Below are 22,346 nucleotides of genomic sequence, written 5' to 3'. Positions count from 1 at the left end.
GAAGATTTTGACAAAAGCAAGATAGAGTGCTCTAAGTGTCATAGAATTGGGCATTTCAAGAATGAGTGTCCAAGCTGGGAGAAGAATGCAAACTACGCTGAGCTAGAATAAGCTGTGTTGCTGATGGCATACATTGAGCTGAACAAAGCAGAGGACAAGCATGTGTTGTTTCTTGACTCTGGTTGCAGCAATCACATGTGTGGTACCAAGGCGTGGTTCACAGAGTTTGACAATACGTTCCGTAAAAACATTAAACTCGGCGACAACAGGAGCCAGTAAAAACTTAGGTCTGACGAGGAGCCAACATTATGGCATGCAGACTTAGGTCTGACGAGGAGCCAGTAAAAACTCAAGGTTTAGACCTATGGGTAAAAGAAAGTCCAAAAGTCGAGAGCAAATAATGCCTGGAGCGTGACTTTCCGTAGATCGGTCAGAGGAGTGCAGGCCGTGGAGACGGTTGCACGAGAGTCCTTGGCTGATGGTTATTCGAGATTCGAGGATGAATCTATGTTGGTGGGGGAGAATTATAATACCCGCAAACCAAAACTGTGCGTTTTGGGGGAGGGTGTCGATCGACGCCAAGGGGGTGTCAGTCGACACCATTGTTTTCTGGTTCGACCAGTTCGATTTAATTATCGATTTGGACCGGTTTGGTTTAAGGAAACCATTGAACCGAGATATAAAAGGGAGAAATCGACCTAAGGTCGTGTTATGTTTTTGTCTCACGCCACTTTGAGAGAAAACAAAGAGAAAGTGTGTTCTTGAGCTTTTTGGTGATTTCTGGGTGATTGGTTGGCTTTTCTTGGGAGATTTGAATCTAGGAAGAAGCTAGAAGGTTGCTGGGAGTGTGGGATTTGTCATTGTTTGTCAGATTCTTCCTGCAGTGAGGTGAGTGCATGACCATGGCTAATCTAAGCCTGTGATTCCTTGTTCTTGCTTGTTTGTTGCTGTGTTTGTGTGTTTTTCTTGTTGGGATTGATTGCTACAGGTTCCTACGGATGTATAAGGCTTGGGTCTCGAATATTGGACGATTTGGTGAAGTTTGGAAGCGAGATTTGACTCTCGGCTTCGCGGTTGCAGAGGGAGTGTCGATCGACACCAATTGGTTTCTGTCGACACTAGTGAAGCAGCATCGATCGACACTGTGGGGTAATATCTTTGATCTTTAAAAATATTACACTTTTTATGACTTTTTTTTATAATAGAATCGTCATTTTTAATAAATATTGAGTTTGTGAAAATATTTATTCATAAACGTTTCTGAAAATTTTTTAATTTATTTTATAATAGATTTATAAATTATACATAAATGAATGATAGAATAATAGTGTATATCTTCAAACTTATGTAATTTCATAAATTTAAAACGACAAATATGTAAGAACGTTTTATTATATTACCTTTATTTGTAAAAATCATACTCGCCAAAGATAAAACTTACGATTTATTAAAAATTTACAAATTTGAAATAATAAAGATGGAAATAATTATTGTTTGAAAGAAAAAATAACATATCTCAATTAATATATATATATATATATATATATATATATAATTAGTTAAAAGGATGATTATCTTCATGAGTATATTTATTATGAACTTTAAGTGATAAAGATGAAAATGAATATATTTTGGTTATCTTTTAAATAAAATAAAAAGATATTTATCAGAATTTTACATAATCGATACGATTAAGATGTAAATAAGTATTGTTTAAATAAGTAAGTTAACATATATAAGAGATATATATGTTATATATTTACACATATCTATTATTATAAATACATAAATTTTATATTATCAATTAATTTTATAAATTTAGGAATATATAGCAATCTCTAAGTTTATATATATAGACGTCGGTTAGAGTATATGATTAATATCCAACTCTCGAATATATTCTAAGGTTCTTAAAAATTTCTCTTCATTCAATGCTTTTATATGTTTGACAATCTAATTTTGATTATAATTACTGGATTTGTTTAGTGCAGGTTATATTATGGTCATGTATTCTCCAACTGATCATGTTTCACGTTTAAATCCTTCAAAATACGAATGAAAAATCCGGGTTAGAATCTTGTGTTTATTGGAAGAAAAATCTCTCCAACTTCTGGGTGCTCGTGATGGTGGTATGGTACTCATGATGACAGGACGCTACTTCTGGGTGCTCGTAGTCTTCGTCGTAGTCCTTCTTCCCTTCACTCGGAGTTTAATGCTTTGCTTTGGGCTATGGAGTCTCTTCGGGCGGCTGGGATTGATTGTCAAAATTTTCAGTCAGATAGCGCAGAATTGGTGGCGATGGTGCAGGCTACGGATGACTGGCCAGCTTTTACACATCTATTGGAAGATTTTCACTCCCTTCGATCATCTTTCCCTTCCTTCTCTCTGACCAAGATCCCGCGATTGTCAAACGTCCGTGCAGATCGTCTAGCTCGCTCCTCTAGACCTTTGGTTTCTGAAGTCGCATTTGTAAACTCGTTCGCTCCAGTTTGGGCAACCAACCTTGGAGTTTCTTTTTAATTTATTTAAATGTTTGGTTGGAAAAAAAAAAAAAAAAAAATCTCTCCAACTTGGTTCAACCAATCGGTAAACTATTGTGAATATGCCTAAATCAGACGATTCTTTGATAGATAATAATGAGAATATGCTTCTCAGAGATGAGAGAAACTATAACCGTGATGACCAAAAAGGATTTCGACAGGTTCTTAAGTATGTCAACCGATGAGCAAAAAAATATCTACCTAGAAATAATTGATGTTGTGTATCGAAACAAGGGAGGTATGTTTTTTGTTCATGGATTTGGTGGTACTGGAAAAACATTCTTGTGGAGTATTCTTGGCGATGATATTTGATCTATGGATGATATTGTTCTTAATGTTGCATCAAGTGGTATACTTGCTTTACTTATAGAAGGTGGTCGGACAGCTCATTCTACATTTAGTATACCCATCAATGTGGACGAATATACAACGTGTTCAATAGATGGTCAATCCCATCTCACCTAGTTAATTAGAGAAGCAAAGCTCATTATATTGGATGAGGCTCCAATGATGAACATATTTTGTTTCGAAACGTTGGATAGGAGTATGCGAGATATTATGAAGTGTGATCGAGTTTTTGAGGTAATGTTTTTGTTTTAGGGGGTGATTTTAGACAGATTCTACCGGTTGTGCCAGAGGTTGTGATAGGACTTCCCTAGGATAGAAACTCTGATGAAGGCTGTAGACTGATGAATGATGATGAGACTCGATGGTGATGGTGCGGAAGTGCTAATATGGTGGAGATAATGATGTGAGATCGTGAATGTAGAGGGATATGGTGATGATCAGATGTTAGAACAATGATTCGATGGAGATAGATTGTTTAGGTGGTGATATGGAATGTAACAAGTGAAGAGTTTCTGAATCACAAAGTGTATAGAAACCCAGAAATCAAGAACGCATTCAAGATATCGGATTGAGAGAAGAAAGTTCACAAACGTGTTTACAACATACTTCTTCGCTAAAAGAACAAGGAGGCGTGGCTATGGGGCTTTATAATCAACCCTAGGCTCGACACTCCAAACAACAGGAAGTTCAAAATAAAACAACAAGACGTTTTAAGGAAAACAAGAAAAACAGCAAAACATCAGGTACTGAAGTCTGGCAACTTAATACTGAAGTCTGGTGACTTAATTCTGAAGTCTGGTGACTAAAGTCTGAAGTCTGGTGACTAAAGTCTGAAGTCTGGTGACTAAAGTCTGAAGTCTGGTGACTGAAGTCTGAAGTCTGGTGACACAATACTGAAGTCTGGGGACTTGTACATTATTTCCCATTGGCAATGACTTCTAGATAACTCGACGTAGTGATCCATTTGCCTCATTAAAAACCATGCCAAGAAAACCCAGTGGGACAAAACTCAGCTATGGCAAAAAGAGTACAAACTTCACACCTAAGTTATCTAGTTATCATTACCGGGTGAAGTCTTCAAGGTGGAGATGTTAAAGACTTGGATCCTCGGTAGGTTGAATGATCCGTCAGCTATGAGTGAATGAGCTTCCTTAGCCCTCTCCTTAGCTCTTGAACGAATGATCCTTCCCACCACCTCCGGTTTCTCTGCAGCCTCTGGCTCTGTGCTTGCCACGATCATATCATCCTCCCCCTCTTCAAAAGGATTTGTCCTCAAATCGGAATCTTGAAGATCAGTCTGATATGCGTTGTCATGGATCCTCCTTATGACTTCCCTGAAAAACAAGTTAGCTACAATAATAGCATCACCCGTCTTGTGACTTGCAATGACGTGAGCCATCTTGCTAAACCTGTCAACCACAACAAAAATAGAATCTCTACCATTTCTGGTTCGAGGTAAGCCAAGAACAAAATGCATAGAAATATGAGTCAAAGGTTGAGAAGGATTCGGTAGAGGAGTGTACAAGCCGTGAGGCTGTACCTTACCCTTCGCCATTTTGCAGATATGGCACCTAGAACAAACCTTCTCAACGTCTTTCTTCATTTGAGGCCAATAGAAGTGTTCTTGCAGTCCAAGTAGAGTCTTTGACACCCCAAAATGTCCAGCTAGTCCACCTCCGTGAGCTTCTCTGATCAGCATCTCTCTCATGGATCCTCTTGGTATGCACAATCTATCCTTAAAGAACAGATATCCATCCTGTCTATAGTAGTTTTCAAAAACAAACTTATGGCATTTGCCATAGCTCTCAGCAAAATCGAGGTCAGTCTCATAAAGTCCTACTAGCTTAGAAGATAAAGTAGAAATGAGAGTGTACCTCCTGGATAATGCATCTGTGACTACATTATCCTTACCTGCACTTGGACTGAGGTTATCTTTAATGTGTCCCTTGCTCATCAGCTCTTCTTCTTGCTTCTGAAGCTCTTTAGTTTCTACTGGATTGGTGCTGTAAGCTGGTCTGTTCGATAGAGCTGAACCTGGTACCAATTCGATCTGATGCTTTATCCTGCGTAGTGGCTGCGAGCCTGGAGATATCTCTTCTGGAAACTCATCCTTGTACGCCTCTATAACCTCTATGATCTCGCGTGGAAGCTCTTCTGCTGGCTTGGTGCTGGTGAGTGTCTCTTTATACCCAAACTTGAATGTGGTCATCTCTGGCTCAAATAGCTTGTTGAACTCGCTGTGATTGATGTACAGGCTGTGAGACACTTTCTCTGTATCCTTGCGGTTCATGTGAAGCTGGTCCTTGTAGATTTCGCTGGGAGTAAGTGGTAGAAGAGTGACCTTGCGCCCTTTGAACTCAAATGACTGCTTGTTGGTGTAGCCATCTTGAAACACTCTTCTGTCGAACTGCCATGGTCTTCCCAAAAGGATATGACTTGACTTCATTGGAATGACATCACAAAGCAGCTCATCCTCATACTTCCCAATCGCTATTTTCACCATCACTTGCTGCGTGACTGTCAAAGCACCCTTGTTGTTCAACCACTGTAGCTGATAAGGTCTTGGATGTGAAGTAGTCTTGAGATTAAGCTTCTGTACCATCTCTTCACTAGCTGCATTAGTACAGCTACCACCATCGACAATCAAAGTGCAGACCTTGTCTTGAACCATACACCTGGTATGAAATAGGTTCTCACGCTGACCTCTATCATCTGGATGCATCTGAACACTTAAAGCTCTGCGTGCTACTAGCATCTCTCCCATGACTGCGGATTCTCCTTCTTCATCTAGTTCAGGCTCTGGTTCACTCTCTGAACTATCTATTGGCACAATCTCTCCTCCATCTTGAAGAAGAAACATCTTCTTGTTAGGACAGTCTCTGGAATAATGCCCCATCCCTTGGCATTTGAAACACCTGATATGACTTGTAGAGGTGCTACTCTTGGGCTTGGAATCGATTTTAACTTCCTCTTTGACTATGGTTGTCACGGGTTTGCTGTCCTGGATGAAGGCGGGTTTACTGAACTCTCTCGGCTTGGGCAGGTCAGGCGTAAATGTAGACCTCACTCCCTTTCTCTTGATCTGTGATTCAATCAGCTCTGCCTTATGTACCATTTCTTGCACATCTTCATAGTTCTGCAGCTCTATCTTGTCTTGAATCTCTCTGTTCAAACCTCCAAGAAACCTAGACATAACCATGTCTTCACTTTCCCTCAAATCAACTCTGATCATAAGTGTTTCCAGCTCCTGATAGTAGTCTCTTACAGACTTAGTCCCTTGAGTGAGACGCCTCAGCTTGTTAAGAATCTCTCTCTGGTAGTGTGTAGGCACAAACTTCTTTCTCATCTGCGTGACTAGCTGTTCCCATGTAGTGATAGCAGGCTCTCTCTGTCGATGTCTAGTAAGTCCCAACTGCTCCCACCACAACAAAGCATAACCACTGAATTCAGAGATGGCTATCTTCACCTTGTTCAGCTCATAAGTGCCTTGAATCTGAAAGTTGGATTCCATCTTCCTTTCCCAGTCTAGATAAGTTTCTGGATCATTGGTTCCATGGAAAGAAGGATACTGAATTTTAAGGTGCTTCAGCTGCTGCCTCAATGGATCATAATCCCTGCCATGATCTCTGTTTCGGTTTCTCCTCATTGTCTCTTGACTATGATCTGAAACTTCTTCTTCTTCAGAATACTCTCTATCTGACTCAATGTAGATTCGATGCCCAGCTACTTGTTCAGCTCGTCGTGGGCGTATATGTTCCCTGCCGGTTCTGCGTTGCTCTCTCTCTGTACCCTGAGTGCTTCTCCTCTGATTGAAACAAGTCTCTCTTCCCCCAGTAGGTGACTTAGCTGTTCTAATCCGTGTATGCTTGGAAGAGGTTCCTAAGTGAGCCTTTCCTTTAGCTAAACGAAGGGCCTCATTAGGACTAGGTGGTTCTGTAGAACTCTGTTCTGAAGCACTAGATGCTTGAGCTATGTCCTTGAACTGTTTCTCAAACTTGTTACTGAGCTGCTCCATCTGTTGCTGAAACTGAGTAGACATTAACTTGTTTGCTTCTGCTATTTGCTTGGACATGGCTTGATTCAAAGCTTCCATAGCCTCTGGAGATAGCTCCATTGTACCTGCAAATCAAAGAAGAAACTCGAAGTAACTTGTTCTTTGAATGAGCAAAACAAAAATAAACTCTAAGACTCTGAATTTTAAACAAGAAAAACACACGACTGCAGACCTAGTATCGAGCGACACCACAAGAGAATCGATCGACACCCAACCCTATAACGAACAAACTCGAAATAATTAAACCCTAATTGCAGTCTAATTTCGAAACAACACAAAACTAACTCCTAAACTCAAACGAATCAACAAAAACTAAACCCTATTCGATCTAGACACAAACGAATCTCAAAAATTCAAACCCTAAAACTAAATGAACGAAATTAAGCAAAAACTCAAAAGATTAGGGTTCTTAGAATCGCTTAGCCTTGGCACAGAGTTGGCTCTGATACCACATGATAGGATTTCCCTAGGATAGAAACTTTGATGAAGGCTGTAGACTGATGAATGATGATGAGACTCGATGGTGATGGTGCGGAAGTGCCAATATGGTGGAGATAATGATGTGAGATCGTGAATGTAGAGGGATATGGTGATGATCAGATGTTAGAACAATGATTCGATGGAGATAGATTGTTTAGGTGGTGATATGGAATGTAACAAGTGAAGAGTTTCTGAATCACAAAGTGTATAGAAACCCAGAAATCAAGAACGCATTCAAGATATCAGATTGAGAGAAGAAAGTTCACAAACGTGTTTACAACATACTTCTTCGCTAAAAGAACAAGGAGGCGTGGCTATGGGGCTTTATAATCAACCCTAGGCTCGACACTCCAAACAACAGGAAGTTCAAAATAAAACAACAAGACGTTTTAAGGAAAACAAGAAAAACAGCAAAACATCAGGTACTGAAGTCTGGCAACTTAATACTGAAGTCTGGTGACTTAATTCTGAAGTCTGGTGACTAAAGTCTGAAGTCTGGTGACTAAAGTCTGAAGTCTGGTGACTAAAGTCTGAAGTCTGGTGACTGAAGTCTGAAGTCTGGTGACACAATACTGAAGTCTGGGGACTTGTACATTATTTCCCATTGGCAATGACTTCTAGATAACTCGACGTAGTGATCCATTTGCCTCATTAAAAACCATGCCAAGAAAACCCAGTGGGACAAAACTCAGCTATGGCAAAAAGAGTACAAACTTCACACCTAAGTTATCTAGTTATCATTACCGGGTGAAGTCTTCAAGGTGGAGATGTTAAAGACTTGGATCCTCGGTAGGTTGAATGATCCGTCAGCTATGAGTGAATGAGCTTCCTTAGCCCTCTCCTTAGCTCTTGAACGAATGATCCTTCCCACCACCTCCGGTTTCTCTGCAGCCTCTGGCTCTGTGCTTGCCACGATCATATCATCCTCCCCCTCTTCAAAAGGATTTGTCCTCAAATCGGAATCTTGAAGATCAGTCTGATATGCGTTGTCATGGATCCTCCTTATGACTTCCCTGAAAAACAAGTTAGCTACAATAATAGCATCACCCGTCTTGTGACTTGCAATGACGTGAGCCATCTTGCTAAACCTGTCAACCACAACAAAAATAGAATCTCTACCATTTCTGGTTCGAGGTAAGCCAAGAACAAAATGCATAGAAATATGAGTCAAAGGTTGAGAAGAACTAATTGGTATATCCACGCCAAAGTCTTATATTCTTGGAGAATCAACGAGTTCTTCACGAAACAAGTTCTGCTACTTGTGGATGAAAAGGTTAGTGTCGTTAATTGAACAAGATGTTTTACTTAAATTTCAAAATTTAACAGTTCTTAATTATATATAAGGCTTCTTACACAATTGTATATAATTGTGAAGGGTGACACAATCGAAGCTGCTTTTCTACCAAATACACTCGCTAAACTCCGAAAATATATCGACAATGGTGAGTAGTATGATATTAGAAGTTTCAAAGTAATCAATCCAACCCTGAAGGAGAGGAATACTCATCATCCTTATCAAATAAAATTTACGGATGATACAACGATGAAGCTGCTCCAACCATTGAGTCCAAATACTTACTTTCGGTTCGAGGATTTAGATGATATATATCGTTGAAGAATGAATCATCCCATCTCTTTCGGTAAGTGTTTCTTTAATAAATTTATATTGTTATGGTACATTCCGTGAATATAGTTAATTGTATCTTTGTGTTCAGAAATCTTTAATCTTTTTAGGTATTTTGTAACTTTCTGTATTGGTCCCTTCCATATGAAAGTACAAATTAAACTTTTACCAAAAATAGATATGCAACACTTTGGAAAGCTAAATTATGTCTTCTTCTCGAATTAGATGTTTGTGAGTGTATAATAGATGTGGAAGACAAATGAAGACATGAGAGTGCCAATAATAGTAATGAAGTTGTCATCACGCTGTTAAATGGCAGGTAAAGGACATTTACTCTTTTTTTAAGACACTTACATTTTCAAGTGGTCTATGTTAAGATTTTAAAAATTTGTTAAACGTGTAGGAATGAAACTTTGAAGTGTCGTGCCAAAGACAATTACGCTTCTCAATTCATGTATTCATGGGAATCAAATGGTTGCCATCTCATATATAAATCAGAACCTATGTTTTGTGTAATGCGGTTTATGAAGATCGGAGAATATGAAGATATGTAACATAAAATAGTTTTGATATAATCATCAAAAGGTAATCATTATATTCACTTCAAATTGTAGATGTCTATAGGTGCACCATGTATTAAAACACATTGGCCTCTTCGAAGATCTTTATAAAACTAGAGTTCAAAGGACTGGAGCATCATAAGGCTATGTAAGATGTTATTATGTACATAAAAATCAAGTTGTCTATAATGTTAAAGTGAAATTGTTTATTACACTTTATATATTTACATGTCTGAATTCGCAGGGCGTTATTACATAAATCATGTGATGGAGCATCAAGGTGAAAGCTCAGGAACTCAGATGTAAACAATGGAGCCTTGAAAATCTTTTTTTTTTTTGTATATTTGAATGTCTAAAAATTCTAAATGTTTGTACTAACCGCTACTTGAAATCCAAATATGGATTACGCTCATCTTTATTTTGTAACTGAGATAACACATTATAATATTGATCTTTTGGAATTTGCTTATGCTTAAGAAAATTTTGAATTTACTTATTGAATCTTAATATCTATTTACTACAGTTTAATTGTTTATTTATAAGACTTAACTAATATTTTACATTGAGAATATTTTGGATCTTTAGAAAGTAAACCCTTTTGTTTATGTGCAAATACAAAAAGTTCTTGACAATCAAATAAAACATTATAAACTTTTTTTAAAAGATAAAACACCATATTTTAAGATATCAATTATTACATATTAAATAAGAAAAAGCAGCATATACTAAAGTATCAAAACCATTTTTCTTAAGATCTTATTACCGCGCTTACGCGTTGATACCTTCCTAGTTAATTATTAAAGGAATGCAGTGAATAACAAAAAAACTTTATAATTTAACTACTAACTATTCTAACCGCATACAATATATATTATATATTATATAATAATTATAAATCTAACCTTTGTCACCACCCTCTATCAATACCATCATTACCGGCCAACTCTTGCGATCACCACCTCCTGCCAACTCCGATGACCATCAACTCTGGCAGCCACCACCTTCGATTATCTCCGGCCATTTCCGGCCACCTTTTCTGGTCGTCAGCCGCCGGCTATCACTATCACCAACCACCATCATCAAACAAAGTAATTCTTTCTACTTTTAATTTTATTTTTCTAACTTTTTCAAATAACATGCTATATTTTTAATTCAATAATTGAATTTGGTTTTTTTTTTTCAACCATTGGATCACAGCAGGCTGGTCCATTAGCCAAATCCTTACATTCATAGTAAGCGGGACTCGATCTCTGATGTGATGGTGCATTGTGCATTAAGGACTTACTATTGAACACTGCACTAAAGTCATCTCACATAATTGAATTTGGTTATTAGGCAAATTGACCCTAATTATTATGGAGCAGACCCAAAAAACACGAAGACCTGGCTGAGCTTGAACAATATTTTTTCTAATGGTGGGGGATAAACAGCATGCAGCCGTACACTCGTCGGAACATGTTCGTCGCGTCCGCCACATCTCCCACGTATGATCTCATCTGTTTTCTGTCGCCACGTCTTATAATTACAGTAAAACCTTTGTAAAACAATTTTGTTTTTCGTTACAAACATTTTATCTTTAGCATGAATACATAATTGGCCAAAGTCTTTCGAAACTCATCATTTTCTCAGTTCGAATGTGACCATGATCCCATTATATTACGATCTAATCAACTGATATATAGCTTATCAATAACAAAAAAAAAATATTATAATTTTGTTGACAAATAGCGTATCCATCCGCAAAGATGACATCTACAAATAATGGTTTAGTTTTTCTTGTTATATATATATAAATTGTATACAAATAAATACATAAAAGATTTGTCCTGTTGCTAATGCATGTGCCTATCTCAAAGATGATGTGTAAGACACATGCACAAGAATAAGCCATGCAAATTAAAATGTGTCAACTCCGTTCATTGATACGTTTTCTTTATTACAGCGTGAATCCAAAATTTATTTTCCGATGAAGACATATAAGTAGCGTTTTAAGTGAAGTGTAAAACTAATGTACATAGTCGATTCTACAAACCTGGTTCAATTCTTAATAAATTTATTCTCAACAACTTTTAATAACCAAAATTTAAATAAAATATCCTATAAATAGCAAGCTTCACATAACACAAGTGAGAAACCACAAAAAGTAAGTAAGAAAAATAACACAAAATGGATCGAGTCTCTTCTCTTCTTTCTTTCTCCTTAACACTTCTGATATTTTTCCATGGCTACACAGCTCAGCAGTTTCCAAACGAGTGCCAGCTCGACCAGCTCAATGCCCTCGAGCCATCACACGTACTGAAGAGTGAGGCTGGTCGCATCGAGGTGTGGGACCACCACGCTCCACAGCTCCAATGCTCAGGCGTCTCCTTCGCACGTTATATCATCGAGTCTAAGGGTCTCTACTTGCCCTCTTTCGTTAACACCGCAAAGCTCTCCTTCGTGGCTCAAGGTACGTACAATTCTTTCTATTTCGAGATTCGAATTTGTGACTCTATGTAAATTATTCTCAAGCACATGCCTAATATAATATTCTCTAGGATAACTTTTAACTAAATCTATGTTAATTATTTGATACACTATATATAGGAAGAGGTCTTATGGGAAAAGTGATCCCGGGATGCGCCGAGACATTCCAAGACTCATCAGTGTTCCAACCACGCCAAGGCAGACAGTTCGAGGGTCAGGGTGAAGAAGGTCAAAGCCAAAGGTTCCATGACATGCACCAGAAAGTGGAGCACATAAGGAGCGGTGACACCATTGCCACAACACCCGGCGTAGCACAGTGGTTCTACAACGACGGACAGCAACCACTTGTCATCGTCAGCGTCTTTGATCTAGCCAGTCATCAGAACCAGCTCGACCGCAACCCAAGGGTACATATAAACCAAAACCTCAAAAAAATATCATTATCTAGTCACAAAATAACAGAAAGTGATGTGGTTTTTTTTGGTGTGTGTTATGAAGCCATTTTACTTAGCTGGAAACAACCCACAAGGCCAAGAATGGCTACAAGGACGAAGGCAACAGCCACAAAAGAACATTTTCAGTGGGTTCGGACCCGAGGTTATTGCTCAAGCTTTGAAGATCGATCTTCAGACAGCGCAACAACTTCAGAACCAAGATGACAACCGTGGAAACATTGTCCGAGTACAAGGTCCATTCGGTGTCATTAGGCCACCTTTGAGGGGCCAGAGACCTCAGGAGGAGGAAGAAGAAAGAGTAGGTAACGGTTTAGAGGAGACCATATGCAGTGCCAGGTCCGTTGATAACCTCGATGACCCTTCTCGTGCTGACGTGTACAAGCCACAGCTCGGCTACATCAGCACTCTAAACAGTTACGATCTCCCCATCCTTCGCTTCATCCGTCTCTCAGCCCTCCGTGGATCTATCCGTCAAGTAAGTTAAAAAATGTTATATATATTATTATCTAACTAAGCTAAAGCCAAAGTAACTTTTGCATGCATATGAATGAGGGTGGACATTTTGATTCGGTTCGCTATAATATGTCCATTTCTACATTTAAACATGACTCTTGAAACGTGTGTGGGTGTAGAACGCAATGGTGCTTCCACAGTGGAACGCAAACGCCAACTCGGTTCTTTACGTTACAGACGGGGAAGCCCAAGTACAGATCGTAAACGACAACGGTGACAGAGTGTTCGACGGACAAGTCTCTCAAGGACAGCTTATTGTCGTACCTCAGGGTTTCTCCGTGGTGAAACGCGCAACAAGCGACCAGTTCCGGTGGGTCGAGTTCAAAACAAACGCAAACGCACAAATCAACACTCTTGCGGGACGAACCTCAGTGTTGAGAGGTTTACCATTGGCGGTCATAACCAATGGATTCCAAATCTCACACGAAGAGGCAAAGAGGGTTAAGTTCAACACACTCGAAACCACTTTGACACACAGCAGTGGCCCAGCTAGCTACGGAAGGCCAAGGGTGGCTACAGCTTAGGAGCTTAAATCTGCGGTGTGTTTAATAGTGAGCCTATACTGTAAAAGGAAGTTAAATAGTAGTAATAGTAATAATGTACCAAAATGTAACTGGTTTTGTTGAGGTTTTTTACGTTTCTGAATAAAATCTCTTTTTGTCTTTCTCAATTGTCTTCTATTTTACCACTGTTTAATTTTTTATAACCTTTATAGTTTACATGTTACCCGTAATTGATTGAAGTCTTGGAAACTTAACATTTTCTCCAGTTCGAGTACGTGTCTGTTAAATTACGATCTTGTGAAAAGTAAAATCAAAATCAAAAATCAAATGTAAGATATGTATGGAGGTGTTCAACGTAATAGTATACGGTTTATGTACGATGTAATTTGAAATGTAGAGGTAAAAGATGTTGTTCGTAACGGGAGATTGTGATTTGTGTGGGTACAATAAGTTGATTGTGGGACACTAGCTCGGTCCCAGGGTCAGATCTATTGTGGCTTCTGGAAAACTTCGATTTTAGGAAATATAGTTGTATATATAATTCTTTTTTAAAAAAAAAACTGATTTAACTATCTATATCACTAACAGCACCTCTATCAGTTATATTTGATGAGTATATACAGAATTTTCTATAATTAATTTTAATATTATTTAATTGTAGAGTACCAAAAAATATGTCTTAAATGTCTACTTGAAGACATTTTTATTCACTTTGGACACTTTTGAACCATCTAAAAACACTTAATTAAATAACACTCACAACAAAATAACCAATGGAGATGGTCTAAAGAACACTTATATTTTTGGCTAAATATCTTTAGAAGTATTCATAGTTAAGTGTGTTTGAGATATAGCAATTTATTTTGCCAAACAAAAAAAAGTAGAGCAATTTCTGGACGTGAATTACACTATACATATGGATGGAACAATTGCAAATAGAAAAAAAAAAAAAAAAAAACAAGTTATCCTACATATCAAAATGGTCAAACTTTGGCCCACTTTGATCCACAGTTTTTTTTTTCTGGCAACCAACTTGATCCTTAATTCATCGCTTGTAAAAGTATAAATTAATCTGTAAAGCATAAACTGTTAAATGCTGATGATAATTATTGAAGCTTTGTACCAAAATGCTACCAAAATGCTTGAAACATTGTAAATCTCATATTTGCTATCACCAAATATAACTGTCCCAAGACAGAGAATTTGGCTAGTCATTTAGAAGCAAAGAGAAGATGTAATTGAAGAGGGTTGCTTGCTAAGTAATAAAAAACCGCAACCAAATAAATTTTTAGATTTTTAATTATATGTACGATAAGCAAGTTTGATATACTCTTCTTCATAATAATTATATCATTTAATAACTTATTATTTATGTAGATGTCAAAGTTACTTATTAAACTAAAATCAAACAAAATTGTGTCAAACCAAAACCAAATTTCAATGGTTTTAAAATTTATACAAAATAAAAACATTTGAAAAACCAAAAAAAAAAAAGTGAATCCAAACCAAATTGTAAAACTGTATTGCTACTGTCTACTCCACGTCTCCACCCATGCACCCACCTCAGCCCCAGCCCCATCGCCAGCAACTTTAGCTCCAGTTCCGGCCCCAAACTTAAAGGGATAGGAAATGAGTGTAATAGACTGAGATTTTTTTTCATCAAAAATTTATAATATATTCGGTAAATCATCATATAAATTGCTTATCATCCAATCAAGAGGATTAAAAGTTAAAACTATCCACATAAAAAATTGAATAATTAAAAAATATAATTTTGTAAGCTACTATAGTATAATTTATTTTATTAAAAATTTTTTATATTGTATATTTTAAAAACCTTTAAAATGATTACATTAATAAAAGTTTAAATCCATTTTATAATATTGTTTCCATATGCTTTTCACATTCAAATATATTATTGTTGGTTCAGGTAAGTTATTTATTGAGATTAACAGAAGCAAGGAAGCAACATATGATGTATATACCACTAATATCACTAATATCAAAACTCATCACAATTTCAAGCGAAATTCAAGTCTAATACCTTTAAATAAATTACTATAAAAAAGAATGATTACTAGTATACGTAATAATGGGAAGTATTGATGTTTAAGAGACACATGTTCTGATGGTAGCATTATCATTCCAACAAGGTCACCCTCAATCCGATGCTCAAATTCGCCAAACATCTCACATGAACCAACCTACACTTCACTCGCGTCACCACTGAACAAGCCTGTGACCGCCTCTCATCCACCGACGAAACTCATAGCTTTGTGGACCTTGTGTTCTTCTTCGATGGTCTGCCTAAAGATGATCCTAGAGACCCCGATTCGATCGCAGAGTCACTGGCATTATCTCTATGCTGTTTACTCCATGGGTTCCAGCTGTTACAACGGCTCATAACATTCCTTGTGAAATCCTCTGGATCAATGCTTGTGCTGTTTTCTCGGTTTATTACCGTTACTACATGAAAGACAAACCCTTTCCTCGTTCTCGAAGATCCTAATCAAACCGTGAAGTTACCAGCGTCTACTCTTGTGGTTTGACCTCCAGAATCAATCAAAGCAGAGGTTATAGCTAGAGTTGCACCTGCAGCTATAGCTGTTGGGATGCTCCTTGTTGTAATATAGGAAAAAAAATGTCACCACAATAAACCAGTTTACAATGGAGTTAGCAACAAAAGAATGCACAAATTCATGGCAAGGAACAATTAAGTTCTTCCCAGACAAAAAACATATCTAACAATCCTTTGTTACTCCCACTCAATATTGTTGTTTGTCCGTCAGTTACTACTTAGATCCTAAAACCTATAAATCAAACTACATAATGCTAGGTCCAGCAACTTCAAATGGTCTTACCGAAACCAAATCAATTCCAAGCTACTTAATCATAGAGACAATGGTTTCTGCTGACACAATGACAAAACAGTAATAAACTATGAGACACGAAGAAACACCATTACCTCTATAACCAAGCACATAAGCTCCAGCCACAAAACAACAAAGTCCCTCTTGCAACTAAAGTTCTGAACCAACTGTTCAACATCGATGTAAACACCTTCGATTGCAGCAAAAGTCAGCCTGTGAGTTTCCATCATCTTCAATGTTCTGATAAACCCTGGATGAGCCACATTTCTCTCGCTAAAATGGTTCCTAATCATCACAACACCAAAACTAGTGACACTACCTTTCATTATCTTCATCATCGGACCATCCTCTTCTTGCGAAGGGTCAACCTAACAAATTACAAAACAATGCATCTGCGTTAAAGTCATACCAACCATTGAATCGTTTGTGAGAAAAAAATTAAAACATCAAACAGAGCTCCTGTTAACGTTTAATCAAAACACACTCGCAACGCCAAAACAGAGTAAACAGAAGAAAATAGAGGAAATAACAGAGTTGCTTATTTATTTAAATGATCCGATACAATGAAACAACGGTCACTGGGAACACAGATTCACCTTCTCACCTGCAAGAGTCTTGGAAGAGATTCTCCAGAAAAACGATGAGGGAAGATAGTTCTAGAAAGCTCTTAAAAGTTTACAACTCTGAAAATGCATAAAAGATAATGATGAGCTAACACTGCTCTTATACTGCCACCACATTAACAGTGTTAACCTCTTATTCCCGTTACTTGACGTTGACAACCTGCAACTTCTGCCACCTGCACATTGGCAGCTTTATTATTCCTTCTTCACGCGCCTGTCACTCTCTTATCCAAAACCATATGCTCCACGTGCGCTAAATGCCTCATTCGCTATATCAAAGCCCCCTATTTGAAGAACCTTGACCACAAGGTTCAAAAGCTTGGAACTTGCGTTGTAGATCATACAAAAACTCTCAAGTAGCTTCCTCCAGAGTCTCATTTTTCCACTGTACCAATACCTTTGTAACAGCACGGCCGTGACGTTTAACCATTTGGCGATCCAAGATTTGCACTGGTTCCTTGACAAAAATATCTAAAACGATAGTTGGTAACTGAGATGAAGTAAGAACATCACTAACCGCTGCCTTGATCTGTGAGACATTAAAGATCGGATGGATCAAGGAGGAGTCTGGTAACTGAAGTTTGTAGGCCACCTTATTACATCGGTCAATAACCTTATAAGGACCGTAATATGTTGGAGCCAACTTCTGTGTAGACCTCATCACAACAAAACCTTGACGATATGGTTGCAGCTTAACGAACATAGAATCTCCAATGTCAAGTTGACGTTCAGAGCGATGCTTGTCAGCAACTTGTTTCATGCGGTGTTGAGCTCGTAGTAAATGAAACTTGAGGATCAGTAGCATATCTTCTCGTTCTTGTAGACTACGAGCCACGACTGCAACCTTAGATTCACCCAGAAGATATGGTAGATGCACCGGTGGGGCTTGACCATAAACTGCCTCAAACGGACTAAGCTGAGTTGAAGTGTGAAAGTTTGTGTTATACCAAAATTCCGCCAAGGGTAACCAGTTGCTCCACAGTTGCGGTTTCTCACTACACATGCACCGTAAATATGTCTCCAAACACTTGTTAACCACCTCTGTTTGTCCATCACTCTGAGGGTGATACGCACTAGAAAACTTTAGCTCAACCCCTTGTAGAGAGAAGAATTCCTGCCAGAAGTTACTAACAAAGACCGTATCTCTGTCACTCACAATGGAATGAGGACAACCATGAAGCCTGAACACCGTATCCATAAAAGCTTGAGCAACAGACATTGCAGTATAGGGGTGTGACAAAGCCATGAAATTAGCCGCCTTAGTGAGCCTATCAACAACCACAAATATCACTGACTTGCCTGATGAAACTGGAAGTCCTTTGACAAAATCTATTGAGAGATCAGTCCAAATTGTCTTCGGAATTAAGAAAGGTTGCAGTAAACCAGGATAAGCAGCAGTATCATACTTACATTGCTGGCACACTGCAAAGCTTATTATATATGTCTGAGTATCAACCGCCATATTCTTCCAAAAAAACAACGCTTTTACCTTTTTGTAAGTAGCATCTCTACCGGAATGGCCTCCGGTTCCTGAACAATGCACCATTGCAAAATGGAGTTGCGTAGCTGCACGTCATTTGGGACCACAATCTTGCTTTTTCTACGCAAAACTGACTGCACCCACAAATAATGTCGCTTTGCTGCAGGGTTTGCCTGCAACTCACTAATGAACTTCTTAAGTTCTGCATCTATGTCATAATGAGCCTGATTATCCTTCATGAGATCGCATTCCAAAACTGACATGGCCATGTGTAGCACCTCAGCTCCTTCAACTCGAGACAAAGCATCAACATTTATATTATCCTTGCCTTGTTTGTATTGAATCTCGCAATCAAATTCCAAAAGCTTAGGCAGCCAATGCCGCTGGATAGGCGTGTTCAATCTCTGCTCCAGAAGGTACTTCAAACTTCTTTGGTCAGTTTTGATAATAAAATGGTTTGGTAAAAGATAGTGGCGCCATTTTTGGACCGCAAAGACCACTGCTAACAGTTCTTTCTCATAGATTGACAAGTTAAGCTGCTTCCCTTTCAAATGGTGGCTGATGAAAGCCAAAGGATGGCCTTCCTGCATTAGAACAGCTCCAATGCCACTAGAACAAGTGTCAGTTTCGACCAAAAAAGGTTTAGTGAACACTGGAAGTGCTAACACCGAAGCTTGACTTAGAGCAACTTTAAGGTTCTTGAATGCTTCGAAAGCTTCTTGAGACTAAATAAATGAATCCTTCTTAGTCATTGACGTTAAAGGACGCGCGATAGTGCTAAATGTTTTGACAAATCGCCGATAATAGCCTGCTAAACCCAGAAAACTGCGTAGTTGTTTCAAGTTAGAGGGAATGGGCTAGTTTGCAACAGCGTTGACCTTGGCAGGGTCTGTAGATACCCCACCAGCAGCAATAAATTCCTCAAATACTCAACCCTGTCTGTTGCAAATGCACACTTACTTTCCTTAGAAAAAAGACTATTCTGTCTCATTGTGTGAAAGACCAGGTGCAAGTGATTGATGTGGTCTTCCATATTAGAGCTGTAGACCAAGATGTCATCAAAGAAGATGATGAAAAATTTGCGCAAAAACTCCCTGAAGACATCATTCATCAAGCCCTGAAATGTAGCAGGAGCGATAGTTAGGCCAAAGGGCATAACTAAATAATCGTAATGGTCGTTGTGTGTTTTAAACGCCATTTTATGAATGTCCTCAGGCTCCATTCAAACTTGATGGTAACCTGCTCTAAGATCAATCTTTGAGAACATAGAGGATCCTCCCAACTCGTCCATTAGGCCCTCAATAAGTGGAATGGGGAACTTGTTCTTGATGGTGAGCACATTCAAGCCTCTATAGTCCAGACAAAGTCTCCAAGTTCCATCTTTTTTCTTAACAAGCACTACCGGGGATGAAAAGGGACTAGAATTAACTCTGATTGTGCCTGCAGAGAGTAGTTCTTTAACCATCTTGTCGATCTCGTCCTTCTGGTACACGGCGTACATGTAGGGTCGTTGATTAACCGGATCCGACCCCTCTTTCAAGACTATCTTGTGGTTGTGGCCTTTACGAAAAGGAGGCAGTGCAGTAGGCTCTTCAAAAATGTCGAAGAAAGTATGTTTTAACTCCAAAATAGCTGAATTGTTATCATTGTTGCGTTTTCTCATTCTCCACAGCACATAACATTGCATCTTTTTCTGTATTACTTCTTGAGAGCAAATCACAGAAAGTTGAACTGCTTCCTCTTAATTTTTGCTAAATTTAGACGCCGTAATTGTTATGACTGATCCTTCTTTAATTCCATGAAGAAGTATCTTATAATTTTTCCACCAAAAGCCCATTTCCAACTTCGGCAGATTCCATGTTGTGTCTCCCAGGGGTGCTAACCACTGAACTCCAAGCACCATATCACATCCTCCCAAAGGAATGAGCATGAAATCATCCTGAAACGTAGTACCCTGGAAGGACCATTGAAATTGCGGAACCTTACCCTGCACCTCAAGTCTACTACCATCCGCTACGGCAACAAGAGTAATTCCAGCTGTTTGTACTGCAACGCCCAACTTCTTTGCAGTTCTCGGGTCCATGAAATTGTGTGTGGAGCCTATATCCATTAAAATGAACATTACCTTCTTCCTGTGGATTCCCCTCACCTTCAAAGTTCTATAGTCTGCAATTCCTGCTACTGTGCTTATTGAACTCTAGGCATATCCTTGTCTTCCTCCAATGCCAATTGTTCCCCAATCACATCAGTATCCTCACTCTCCTCTTCTACTTCAATCATGAAGATTTGTGATTTTTTATGCTTCAGATAGTTATCCGGTGTGTACTTTTCATCGCAAATAAAACATAATCCCTTTGCTCTTCTGGCACTCATTTCTTCTTGAGATAGAAATTTCCTTACTGGCTTCTGGACACTGGAACCAACATTTTCCTGTGGAGTCTCCTTCTTGTTTTGAGGAAAATGTTTAACCGTTTCCGTCGTATTGCCACTACTTCCCTGCTTCGTATGAGACACCCCCGTCGTTGCTGTCTTAGGTGTAGGATGAGCCTTCTCATAGAGCCGTCCTAACACCAGACATTATCACACTGTTTGTGGCTGGAACATGCGGATGTGCATCTGAGTATCCATGCGCAACCCTGCAAGACATGCACACACCAAGTAATCCTCTCATAAAGTCACCCTCGTCCTGATCAAGTCAAATTTCAGATGATAATCCATGATCTCGTCAGTTTCCTGCAAATGCCTTCAACTCTGCAATCGGATCTTCCAACACATCCACAAACCTCTCCCTCATTAATAGCTTATACGAACCCCAATCATATAACAAACTCTAACCAAACAGAGTCTGAACTAAAGCATGGTACCATACTGCAGCATGACTATCAAAATGCATAGGTGCCATCCTTACCTTAGAATCACTCGGTGTAGAGTCTAGAACAAAATAGTCCTCTGCCTTATAGATCCATTCCAAAAAATGATCACTGTCAAACCTGGGGAAATCCACCCTTCCTAAGCGAGTAACTCATGGGTAGTGACCAGGACCAAAAAAATCCACCGCCATGTTGTTGCTCAAAAACCCCACCACTCGCATCTGGCATGGCCAACACTGCCAGAGGACTACGCGCACCTTGAGACCTCGAGCTTGAGGAAGCCTGCTGACCAGGAATCATCTTGATCATATGAATCATGTCGGCAATTTTTCGATCTAGCTTCCGATCTTGCTCTACAATCGCCAAATCTATCGCTTTGGTGCGATCGAGTAAGTTCCTTGCTTTTCCAGGGTTTTCTGCTTCACACTCCAATGTATGAGAACCATCACCGATGATGTCGTTCTTGTTCACCTGTGATCGCGTCTCCACCATGTTTCCAAGGATGCGATAGCTCTGATACCAATGTTAACGTTTAATCAAAACATACTCGCAACGGTAAAACAGAGTAAACAGAGGAAAACAGAGGAAATGACAGAGTTGCTTATTTGTTGAAATAATCCGATAGAATGAAACAACGTTCACTGGGAACGCAGATTCACCTTCTCACCTGCAAAAGTCTCGGAAGAGATGCTCCAGCAAAACGATGAGGGAAGATAGTTCTAGAAAGTTCTTAAAAGTTTACAACTCTGAAAATGCATAAAAGATAATGATGAGGTAACACTGCTCTTATACTGCCACCACATTAACAGTGTTAACCTCTTATTCCTGTTACTTGACGTTGAAAACCTGCAACTTCTGCCACCTGCACATTGGCAGCTTTATTATTCCTTCTTCACGCGCCCGTCACTCTCTTATCCAAAACCATATGCTCCACGTGCGCTAAATGCCTCATTCGCTATA

At 38.9% G+C, this 22,346-nt stretch overlaps 1 protein-coding gene across 2 annotated transcripts; it reads left to right on the top strand.

The window, feature by feature from the left end:
- Positions 1-11,484: 11,484 nt before the first annotated feature.
- On the top strand, positions 11,485-13,710 carry LOC147919593 (12S seed storage protein CRA1-like). Of its 2 annotated transcripts, XM_087505080.1 has the most exons (5): positions 11,485-11,749; positions 11,840-12,055; positions 12,193-12,479; positions 12,571-13,002; positions 13,160-13,710. In XM_087505080.1, the coding sequence occupies exons 3-5, from the start codon at positions 12,204-12,206 to the stop codon at positions 13,562-13,564; spliced, it is 1,113 nt and encodes a 370-aa protein (XP_087361206.1). In that variant the 5' UTR covers positions 11,485-11,749; positions 11,840-12,055; positions 12,193-12,203; the 3' UTR covers positions 13,565-13,710. The 2 variants fall into 2 exon arrangements, with proteins under 2 accessions (XP_087361206.1, XP_087361205.1); XM_087505079.1 differs by having other exon boundaries at positions 11,572-12,055.
- The last annotated feature ends 8,636 nt before the right edge of the window (positions 13,711-22,346 follow it).

Source organism: Camelina sativa, chromosome 20, assembly GCF_030686135.1.
Source record: "Camelina sativa cultivar CO46 ecotype springtype chromosome 20, ASM3068613v1".
NCBI classification, from domain to species: Eukaryota; Viridiplantae; Streptophyta; class Magnoliopsida; order Brassicales; family Brassicaceae; genus Camelina; species Camelina sativa.
The sequence above is the reverse complement of the archived record's forward strand: the minus strand, read 5'-3'. Positions and strand labels throughout refer to the sequence as shown.

What these genes read in the sequence shown, in the direction of transcription:
- LOC147919593 (XM_087505079.1), top strand. Translation starts at nt 11,773, where the DNA reads ATGGATCGAGTCTCTTCTCTTCTTTCTTTCTCCTTAACACTTCTGATA. An exon ending in GCTCTCCTTCGTGGCTCAAG is followed by an intron (nt 12,056 to 12,192) that starts GTACGTACAATT and finishes CACTATATATAG; the next exon opens with GAAGAGGTCTTATGGGAAAA. An exon ending in AGCTCGACCGCAACCCAAGG is followed by an intron (nt 12,480 to 12,570) that starts GTACATATAAAC and finishes TGTGTTATGAAG; the next exon opens with CCATTTTACTTAGCTGGAAA.